We start from the raw sequence: 12025 nt of genomic DNA on the forward strand, positions 1-12025 counted from the left end.
ATAAACAAATCTTTGGATTAGTAATTTCTGAAGCCCAAGGTATCCTTATCTGTGGAGGTGATTTTAATGTTGATATGTTGATTTTAATGACTCCAACCTGCTCTGGACTCTTCAAAGCCTTGTATCCCAGGATAGAAAAAAACTACCAAAAACATCAAATTAATGCTGGGGGATCTGGGACTTCTAGACATATGGAGAGAACTGAACCCGACCAAAAGGGATTACACCTTTTTCTCTCACTCGCACTCTGTTTATTCCAGGCTTGACCTTTTTTTTATGTTTTTTGTTCTTTTTTATGTTCCAAAGAGATTTGGTTAGTGTGTTGAACTGCAGTATTAGGACCATGGATCTGTCGGATCATACACCAGTATTACTAAATTTAATACTAGGCTCTGAGAAAAAGAATACTGTTTGGAGGTTAAACACAGGGATTTTAAATCACAGTAGGCAGCAAATCAGGAAGGACATTAAAAACTATTTGGATGACAATGACAACAGGGAAGTGTCCCCACCTATCCTCTGGGATGCTTGTAAAGCTGTTCTAAGGGGGAAAATTATTGGATATTGTTCAAATTTAAAAAAACAGGAAGAAAAAGATTGATAGGTTACAAACAGAATTAAAACAACTAGAAGACATCCATAAAAAGACACTTAATCAGGGTACAAAAATGGAAATAGATAGGACAAAGAATGAACTAAATGAAATATATTCAAATGAAATTAGGAAAAAGTTAATCTTCTTGAAACAAAGACATTATGAAGCGGGAGGGAAATCAACTAAATTACTGGCTTACAGGCTAAAAAAGCAACAAGCAGAAAACATAATTTTCAAAATAAAGGACCCTACAACAAATTCTATACACTGTAAAACTAAAGAAATTCATCAATCATTTGAAACCTTTTATAAAACCCTATACTCTCAGCCTAGAATAGATGAAACAAGGATGGATGCTTTCTTCAACCTGATAAAATTACCAAAAGTGAAGGATGATCAAAATAGGGCTCTAATCGAGGAAATTACAGATGAAGAAATTAAATCGGCCGATAAGTGTACTGAACCAGGACTATAAGATCTTCACTCATATTTTGGCTAAAAGACTTGAAAACATCCTTCCCCAGATAATAAGTTTGGATCAGACAGGTTTTATACAACAAAGGCAGACTCAGGACAACATTCGTAGAACGCTCCATGTTACAGAACATATAGTTAAAAATAACACCCAGGCAGTCTTGCTGAGCCTTGACGCAGAAAAGGCTTTTGATCGGGTCAATTGGGAGTTTCTATATAGAGTATTACAGAAATTTGGATTTCATCAGGCTTTCATCACGACCATTCAAGCACCATATAATGATCAAGGGCAAGGATAAAAATAAATGGGAACATATCAAGCTCATTTGGTTTGGAAAGAGGGACTAGACAGGGCTGTCCAATTAGTCCTCTACTTTTTGCAATATTTATTGAAGCTTTAAGCCAAGGCATTACTCAAGATAATAGCATTAAAGGTATAAAAATGCTAGGACGAGAACATAAAATTTCTCTGTTTGCGGAGGACATTTTAATCTATTTGTCACACCCAGAGACTTCAATATTGAAACTAATGTCTTTTCTGGATGTCTTTGGTGCACTCTTGGGGTACACACTGAATATTCAAAAGACCCAAATACTTAGTTTTAACTATATGCCTAGTCAGAATATTAGCTTCACTTTTCAACTTAATTGGGACCTGGAATATATGAGATAATATATGAGATATTTTAACATCCCTAAAGATTCAGCAAAGTAGTACGATTTAAATTTTAACCAATTAAATCAGAAAATACAAGAGGATATAAAGAGGTGGAATCTAATTCCAATATTGAGTTTTGAGTCACGAATTGAATCTGTGAAAATGAACATCTTACCTAGAATACTTTATCTGTTCAAGACTCTTCCAGTTGAAATAAATGATAAACAATTTAATGAATGGGACAAATTACTATCAAGATTTATTTGGCAGGGGAAAAAGCCAAGGATAAAATTTCAAACTCTCCAATTATCGAAGGATAAAGGAGGACTTGCACTCCCGTGCTTAAAAGATTATTATATTTCAGCCCAATTGAGGATCTTGTTTTGTTGGTGCAACTCTAAATACCAGGCGAATATCAGGGAATATACCAATTCAGGCGAGGATAGGGGATAAAAGATTGATTAAAAAGGTAATGGAAATAAATAATAAATGGATTAATTTAAGTCTTAAAAGTAAGTAAAAGCGGCTTGCGGGAAGAAATAAAGATTTTGAGATGGTGCTCACATGACCCCGACTTTATACCAAATAAACTAGATATTAGCTATAAAAGATGGGTTAACCTGGGTCTCTCCTCATACTGCACCTTTTTTAATCAGAGGACAGTGAACAGTTTTGACGCATTGAAGAGACTACATGGTTTAAACAATAGTGACTTCTTTAGATATCTTCAGGTTCGTCATCACATTAATAGTTCTATTCCGGAGAGCCAAAAAGTATTTGAGAATGAATTGTTAAAAATGTTTATTAGTGCCTACAGAGCGGACTCAGGGATTAAAATAATTTCAAGATTTTATAAGGGACTCCAAGGAGTTAAGACGAATAGTACCATTTACATTAAACAAAAATGGGAAAGCGAAACCAACAGTTGCATCACAGAGGACGTCTGGACCAAATATTGTGAATTTCGATGGAAGATATCAAGCTCAATGTCTTGGAGAATGTTTGGCTGGAAGAGTCTCAGCAAATATTTTATTTCATCTGTTCAGTAGTCTCATCACTCAGGTTCCTCCAGTTGCTGGAGAAAATGTGGCTCTCAGGAAGCAAACCATTACCACTTGTTCTGGGCCTGTCCAATTGTAAATGCTTTCTGGCGTAAGGTCTACACCGAATTAGTGATGATATTTGGAATGAAAATTGCTTTTAATTGGGACGAACTTCTCTTTGGTTTTCTACACTCAACATCTATAAATATTAAAACAAAATACTTTTGGTATTCTGAGCGTAGCTGCTAAAAAAGCAATTACAAAGAAATGGCTTAAGCCAAATGGCCCATCTATAGAGGAATGGTATGACATTATTTACGAAATCTATGTAATGGAAAGAATTACCTTTTCTGTGAGACTAGAGAAAACTAGATTTGAGGAAATTTGGGAAAAGTGGAAAATATATATTGCCCCTAAACGCCCTTCTTTTGTTTAACTGCTTGTAATTTCTTATTTTATTCTCTTCTTAGTATATATATTTTTTCCTTTTTGCCATTTTGAAACACCCCATGTTCTGTTCATATTTGTAAATTTAAAAAAAAAATTGTAAAGATGAATCACTGTATATTTCTATCAAACTATGCTGAATGTGTTAGGTGTTGATATGTGATTCTAAATAAAGAGAAAATGAAAAAAAGAAAAAAAGAAAGTAGAACAGAGCTAACGTTATGCTACGAGCCACAGAGCTAACTTTATGCTACGAGCCAGAGACCTTTTCAAAGCACTGACCTTTGACCTGTATCTCCAGCACTGACCTTTGACCCAGAGCTTCACTTGTTTCTTCATCAGGATCTTTCTCTTCCTGTTGTAGACGGTGCAGGTGTAGGTCTTACTGTCTGTGTATGTGGGGTATTTCAGGGTCAGACTGAGGTCTCCAGGTTCCAGCAGGTTTCTCTTCATCTCTGTTCGGTCTCTGTAATCCTGGTTCTGTTCTTCAGGCTGATCAGAGCCGTTCTGATACACATGGACCATCCTGTAACTGTCCGTCCACTCCACTGTGACGTCCTCAGGCAGGTGAACTGTGGTTTTGCAGGGCAGCAGGACAGACTCCACCCCTGAATCCACCTCCACCTGGTAGACTGAGAGGACAACAAACCACAACATCAGTTGCTTTTCAAGTTTTATTCTTTTGATGTGGGTTTTGGTTTTTAGGTTTTTCACAGTCTGTAACTTTGATTATTGATTTCAAAGAAAACATCTGTAACCACAACACTGGAAATATTCACAGGTTTTGTAACAACTAGGTCAGAGTGTGATCCTCATTATGTGTCTGTCACATGTTGAGTCAGTCCATAACTGTAAACAATGTAAGTTAATTCAATGGCAGTAATATCCTGGGGGTTGTCACCAACCATAAGTATGCAGTCAAACTCAGTGCAGATAATCGACAGTGAAAATATATGGTGGCCTGTAAGAACAAAGATCAACAGGAGACAGATATTCAAAAGAATCATTTTAGTGACATTTTCTTACATTGAACTCAATCAAAGAAAAGAGATCACATCTCTCCTGTACTAGCTTCTCTGCACTGGTTCCCTGTAAAGTTTAGAATAGAATTTAAAATTCTCCTCCTCACCTATAAAGCTCTTCATGATCAGGCCCCTTCATATCTTAAAGAGCTCATAGTACTCTATTACCCCACTAGAACACTACGTTCTCTGAATGCTGGGCTACTTGTGGTTCCTATAGTCTCTAAAAGTAGAACGGGAGCCAGAGCCTTCAGTTACCAAGCTCCTCTCCTGTGGAACCAGCTTCCAGTTGTGGTTCGGGAGGCAGACACCCTCACCACATTCAAGAGTAGGCTTAAGACATTCCTCTTTGATAAAGCTTATAGTTAGGGCTGGATCAGGTGAGTCCTGAACCATCCCTTAGTGACTGCTATAGGCCTAGACTATCGGGGGATTTCCCATGGTGCACTGAGCTCCTCTCTTCCTCTCTCTTTCTGCACTCATTCATGTTCCATTAATGCATGTTACTAACTTCACTTCTTCCCTGGAGTTCTTGTGCTTTCTCATCTCGCAGGTTCTCATGGATCCTGGTGGAGCCTCCTGCCATGGTCCTGCTAGATTGCCATTACCAATATCACTGATATTATTGTTATTAGGGACCTCGCAAGCGACCGCTGGAGGTCCCTATTGTTTTTGCTTCGTTTCTTCTTCACTATTATTATTATTTTTAGCACTTTTGATTGCATTTTTCCCCCTGAATATATAAGAAAAGTCAATTTTATTTGGCAAAGTTGTCAGGCCTGGTGAAAAATTTGATATTCTATGTGTCTTTTTCAGGTCGGCCACTAGGTGGCGCTACTATTTAGGAAAGTATTTTCACTTTTTGGTTACTTAATAACTTTTGCATATTTTGTCGCACATTCAAAAAACTTGGAGCTGAATCTCTCCATATAGGCCCCGCCCACTTCCGCCTATAATTTTTTTCCGCTAGAGTGCGAAAAGTCCTTAAAGTACCTTTTCGTGGTCCTCCTACACGCTTTGTCCAATTCCCACGAAATTTTTCACCTAGCACCTGGGGACCGCCCTGGCAAAAAAAGTAATTTGAACCTTTTTGAAATTTCAAAAAATAAGCGCGCTATAAAATTAAGACTTCCTGTAGATTTTTCGTCAAAAAGGAAGTGGACCATTTCTCCACATTGGTATGTCCGATTGACACCAAACTTGGGTCCATAGTTCAACATGTCTTCCTTAAGCATCGTGCACAATTTCAGGCCATTGCCTCTAGGTGGCGCTCTTTAAAATGAAGAACTTTATATCTCTACAGCGGTATGTGTGATTAAGATGAAACTTGGTATGATGCTTCCCCCTGGCTCCCTGAGGCTCCCTTAAAAAGGAAAAACTAAATACGCCACTAGGTGGCGCTCTTTTGGCATGAAAAATCGCTGTGCGAATACCGTAATAGTTATGAATACAAAATTCACAGGGCACGTGTAGAGTAGTGCCTGAAGCTCACATACCAAAAATCGTGTTCGTCATTTGTGTAGCGCCCCTACAGGATAAAAAAACAGAAGCCCCGGCGCCACGTTTCACCGATATGTACGAAACTCGGTAGGCAGGTGTAACATGCTGAGACGTACAAAAAAGCCTCTTGGACCCATACCCGACACCCCACAGGAAGTCGGCCATTTTGATTTAGAGTTTCGATTTCAACGAACTTTTCGCGTTGTATTTTAACGAACTCCTCCTAGGGAATTTATCGGATATGCTTCAAAATTTGTGAGTACAGTCAAAAAATGGTCCTGATTAAAAGTTGTGCTATTTGTGCATGTACGTTGAAGGGCGTGTCCGTGGCGTGGCATCAAAGTCAGCCATTTAGATTTTTTTGGTCATTTTCTGTGATTTTCACGTTGTATTTGAACGAACTCCTCCTAGGGAATTTATCGGATCTACTTCAAATTTAATCAGCAAAATCTAAAGACATTCATGATTAAAAGTTGTGCTAATTACGACATTCCGTCAAACGGCGTGTCCGTGGCTAGGCATCAAAGTCAGCCATTTTGCATTCCGTGCTCATTTTCTGTGATTTTTTGCCTTGTATTTGAACAAACTCCTCCTAGGGAATTTATCGGATCAACTTCCAATTTAATCAGCGCAATCTAAAGACATTCATGATTAAAAGTTGTGCTATTTACGACATTCCGTCAAACGGCGTACCCGTGGCGTTGCGTTGAATTTCGACCATTCACCATAAACAGATAGTACTCAACTTCAGTGTACAGTCCCACCCTGAACACATCCTCATAACTTCAGCGTACATGATCCAATCTCAATGAAACTTCACGTGTTTGATAACAGTCCCACTCTGAACACGTCTACATGACAATATTCAGACATAGTGATAGCGCAACCTACTGGCAATAAGAAGTAAGCGCTGCGTGGCGATTTTGGGCTGCGTTATGATTTTGAGCTGCGTTACGTGAAAGGATCGTGCCGGTGACGACTTGTCGAATTCAGTGGATTCGTCATTAAATGCCACTCATAACTTCAGTGTGCATTGTGCAATCTCCAGTAAACTTTATATATTCTGTAACAGTCTCAATCGGAACACGTACTCGTAACTTCAGAGTACGTGGTCCAATCTCAATGAAACTTAAGGTGCGTTACAACAGTCCCGCCCTGAACTTGTCTACATGACAATATTAAGACATAGTGATAGCGCCACCTACCCGCAACAGGAAGTAAGCGCTGTGTGGAGATTTTGAGCTGATTTACGTGAAATTTCATGTTTTGGTCCGCACGTGTAACGACGGCACGCGACGCGGCCGCAGCACGCCCGAGTTGCGTGGAGTGCGAGGTCCCGCTCAACGCTGCTTGCAGCTTTAATTATTATTATTATTAATATTATTATTACTACAAATACTATTATTACCATAATCACTGCTCATTCTCACCCATCGTTGTTGTCACCTTTTCATGTTCATCATCAGTCACTATTATATTATACTCTCTCTCTAACATTCAATTGCAGTGACAGCTTCCCTCAGTATGATACAATACTCAAAGCACTGACCTTTGACCTGTATCTACAGCACTGACCTTGGACCTTGAGCTTCACTTGTTTCTTCATCAGGATCTTTCTCTCCCTGTTGTAGACAGTGCAGGTGTAGGTGTCTCTGTCTCTGTATGTGGGGTATGTCAGGGTCAGACTGAGGTCTCCAGGTCCCAGCAGGTTTCTCTTCATCTCTGTTCGGTCTCTGTAATCCTGGTCCTGTTCTTCAGGCTGATCAGAACCGTTCTGATACACATGGACCTTCCTGTAACTGTCCGTCCACTCCACTCTGACGTCCTCAGGCAGGTGAACTGTGGTTTTGCAGGGCAGCAGGACAGACTCCACCCCTGAATCCACCTCCACCTGGTAGACTGAGAGGACAACAAACCACAACATCAGTTGCATTTCAAGTTTTAGTCGTTTGCCATCTGTGATATTATATTTTACACTTTACCTTCAAACTAAATATTTCCGAACCATTCAGTGCTTTGGAAGTCAAATGTAAATGTAACTTGTCTTAATGAGCAGTTTGATCTGATTTGGAGTTATTTTTAGCTACAGGGACACATTAGCTACAGGAGCTCCAGTATGCTTTGACACTTTAAGATCTGAACTTTCAACACAAAAACATCTTATTTCAACTTTTAGTCTTTTGGCTTCTGTGATATTATATTTTACACACTATCTTCAAACTAAATATTTCCCTAACCATTCAGTGTTTGGAATTAAATAACAGTATTTTGAAATCAATTCTTTGATGTGTAGGAAGCCAGTGCAGAGCTCTAAGACCTGGACTCATGTTTTCCACTTAGTGTCAGTGAGGACTCTGGCAGCAGCGCTCTGAATCAGACACAGTTATATCCATTGATGAATTAAAACGCATCATAAAGAATATGGTGACAAAGGTATGTGGTTGTTTTTCTTGAGAAGCCATTGTATTTGTAAACAGCTGCTGCTATTAAATCAAATACTACTACTTATTATTATTATTGTTATTATTGTTGTTATTGCTGTTATTGCTGTTGTTGTAATATGATGTTGAAATAAGTTGTAAACTTCAGTATGTAGCAGGGATGCTGGAAGTCAGTGAGAGTGCTGAGAGAAAGTCTGTGTATATAATGACCTCATACTAAATACTGCAACACACTCATGGTTGTTGAGTTAATTTGAATGATCAGGATCACTGACTGCAAATTTAATAGTTATTAATGACATTCACATACATTGTATAACTGTATAGCAGATTACAAACAGCTCAAAGCTCTTTCCTGCCATAAATATCAGTGTACATGTAAATCCAGTAAAAAAGGAGAAAGTCATTATAAGTTTAAATGTTTTTATGAACTAATGGTTTTCATTATTCCAGATTTTAGGGGCACTGCAGCCCCCTCAGCTCCCTACTACCAGCAGCAATGCTACTGAGGATTTATTATATTTCACTTCTTCTGAACATCCATCTGATCACTAACTGAAATCAACTTATTGATATCAGTTTGATCCATGGAAACCATCTGCTGTATTATTCAGATTTTCTTTGATCATTGCATTGATACATTCTGAATATGAAATGTTGATGATCAATATTTGTCACATATTTGATGTATTGCTTTCATTGATAATCTCTGTGGACTTTAAAGAATTGGTGAGTGAAAAGGACTTCATGTACAATAGGTGCATTTTATTGCAGTGACAGCTTCCCTCAGTGTAATTAAAGATATGATTGGATGATCAGTAAACATTGATGGTTGACTTTTTGTTGGTTTTATAATCAGATATGAGCCAAACGTCAGTCCTTCATGTCTCAGATGAATTATTCCAGCTGATCTGGATCTGATGCAGATCTTTAGTCTCCAAATATCACAACCATTGAAATAGAAACAGAACGAGTTTAATTCCCCATATGAGCCTCTCAAAGATGTTTGTGTGTCAGCTCCAAATATGAGCTGAACATTCATGAAGGTACTCAGCTCAGTTTTTGTGACTGTTATTGATCCAGATATGTGACAGAAAAGAAACAATATCTGTCAGATGTTCCATCAGTCACTTGTTAACAAATGATGTTCACATTCTATTAGATTCACTTTGAAATTACATTTACTTTCTAATGAGCTTCCGATGGATTTTATATTGATCACAATGACTGGACTTTATATCACAATATAATAATGATACAATATTCAAAGCACTGACCTGTGACCTGTATCTACAGCACTGACCTTTGACCTCGAGCAGCACTTGTTTCTTCATCAGGATCTTTCTCTCCCTGTTGTAGACGGTGCAGGTGAAGGTTCCTCTGTCTCTGTCTGTGGGGTATTTCAGGGTCAGACTGAGGTCTCCAGGTTCCAGCAGGTTTCTCTTCATCTCTGTTCGGTCTCTGTAATACTGGTTCTGTTCTTCAGGCTGATCAGAGCCGTTCTGATACACATGGACCTTCCTGTTGTCTCTGTCTGTCCACTCCACTCTGACCTGCTTAAGCAGGTGAACTGTGGTTTTGCAGGGCAGCAGGACAGACTCCACCCCTGAATCCACCTCCACCTGGTAGACTGAGAGGACAACAAACCACAACATCATACACTTTATCTTCAAACTAAATATTTAATCTCAAGGTTTAGATTTTTGTTCATATTCGTTTATTCCTATTATTTTTCAACCCATCACATTACATTGACTATAACGGACTATAAATAAAAAACCTATTGAAAAATGTAGGAAGCTGTTTGATGTTGGAGGGGTGTGTGTGAATGTAAGCTTATCAAATCTACAATAAAACACATTCAGCTCGTCAGCCAGTTGCTGGTTCTCCACAGTGTGGGGGGACGGGATGTAGCTGATGTTCTGCCGGCCTCCACACTGACACAGGGTTGTTGAGTAGCTCCTCTCTGCTCCTTTGACCTCCTTTATCAGTGTGTTTCTGACCTGGTTGTTCTTCTGTAGGCCTCCTCCTTGGTCTGACGAAGCTACCTGAGTTTGGTTGTAAACCAGGGTTTGTAGTTGTTGCAGAAGTATGATGAGACGAGTCCACAGGAGACACTCAAATCGGTGCTGTCAAAGCTGGCCTGTAGTTCAAGCAGTGATTCGTTGGTCCATCTTCTCAAAGTCTCAACCTCAGGCTCAGCAGATTTAAGTTTCTGCCTGTAAGTCTGGATAAGATGGACCAGACAGTGATCAGAGAGTCCCAAGGCTGCATGGTGAACAAAGCGATAGGCATCCTTTACTGTGGTGTAGCAGTGGTCCGGAGTGTTAGTTTCCCTGGTGGGACGCTCAGGTTTGTTCTGTTAAAGTCCCAGATAACAATGAGCAGGGAGTCTGTTTCTTCTCCATGTTTGTTACCTGGTCAGCCAGGTGTAGTGCCTGAGGTGGGATGTAAACATCGACCAGAATAAAGAAAACTCTTGCGGTGAATAAGAGGGTTTGCAGTTAATGAATAAAGTTTCTCTACATGATTTGCTGAACACTGACATCTGTACACCAACCTTCGTTAATATAAAAGCAGATTCTGCCCCCCCTCGTTTTCCCTTCAAGCTCTGTTACACGGTCCACTCAGAGGAGCTGGAATCCCGGCAGGTGGAGGGGGTGTCTGTGATGTGCTCACTGAGCCAGGTTTCAGCAGATCTGTAAAAGTCTGTATTTGTTCTGTTAAGTAGCAGCAGTTCATCCATCTTGTTGGCCAGAGAGCGGACATTCTCCAGGTGTATTGATGGAAGTGCAGTACAACCCCTTGCTGCCTCAGTTTAACAAGCGCTCCAGCAAATCCCACAGGAGCTGCTGCTCCTCAAACTCACAACTCTGGGAAAGTTCCAGGATCAATGAATATCAGAGCTGGTGGGTGGAACAGCCAATGGGATGAGAGCATCAGTGTCGGGCTGTGGTGTTCAGATGATGAGCCACTGAAGGACACACTCTGCTGCTGTCAGATATATTTATTAGATATTCACATTGTGTTTATTTCATTAATTTAGAACGGTGCACGGACAGTTTCACCTAACTTAATATTTGTCCTACATCAGGAATTAATGGACAGCCAACAGCCAATCAGAGTCCAGTATTCACTGTGGTATAAGGGGATGTTGTTCCTATCGACAGTTGTAAAGAGAGCACCTTCATTATCGTTATTTATACTGATGATATTCAGAGAAAAAAGATCATTTTATGTTTCTATTAGTTATAAATGTGAATACTCTTTAAAAATCTCAAAGTGAACATGAAGATTTGATTTTCACCGTCTGTTTTTAATTTTTCCACACTCACTTTTTTTAATCTTCACCAGTGTGACATTTCTACACAGTGCTTTTCTTTTTCTACCAGAGAAAACTTATAAAGTAAAGTTAATATTAATATCAGTATTGTGATTACTATATAAATCAAACAGACAGAACTGACCTGTGGCTACTGACCTCTGACCTATATCTTGTAACAGCTAAAATTGTGAAATGAGTCATTAAGAGACTGTGTTGCCTAGATACGACAGAAGCGCCATCACACATAACCCGTTCTATGTTAGTTGAGCAGTACACCTGCTGTGAATGGCTGCTTGTTACTGAGCTCCTGTTTTTCTTTTGTCTCTCAGTTCAACCGTAACATTCGCACTACGCGTGGCTTCTGTTTTGTTCATGTATGATAAAATAGTAGCCATACAACTGGGCTTGATAAGGTTGATGGTCCTTATGGGTTTCAAATTATACACAATACAGGATCAGTCATATAAAACATCAATATTAGTGACATCTAATTTCTCTATATAACTTAAAAAAGGTTTCC

At 39.2% G+C, this 12025-nt stretch overlaps 1 protein-coding gene across 13 annotated transcripts in view; it reads right to left on the reverse strand.

The window, feature by feature from the left end:
* Positions 1-12025, reverse strand: part of LOC127371983 (uncharacterized) — a 40578-nt gene that overhangs the window by 21142 nt on the left and 7411 nt on the right. For 7 of the 13 annotated variants that reach the window (XM_051415272.1, XM_051415273.1, XM_051415282.1 and 4 more), the window contains 3 exons: positions 9484-9810; positions 7315-7638; positions 3526-3849 (listed from right to left, as the gene is read on the reverse strand). In XM_051415272.1, the coding sequence (XP_051271232.1) occupies positions 3526-3849; positions 7315-7638; positions 9484-9810 (975 nt within the window). The remainder of the gene's footprint in view (positions 1-3525; positions 3850-7314; positions 7639-9483; positions 9811-12025) is intronic. The other 6 variants (XM_051415278.1, XM_051415271.1, XM_051415276.1 and 3 more) reach the window with 6 other exon arrangements.

This window comes from Dicentrarchus labrax, unplaced genomic scaffold, assembly GCF_905237075.1.
Source record: "Dicentrarchus labrax unplaced genomic scaffold, dlabrax2021, whole genome shotgun sequence".
NCBI lineage: Eukaryota > Metazoa > Chordata > Actinopteri > Moronidae > Dicentrarchus > Dicentrarchus labrax.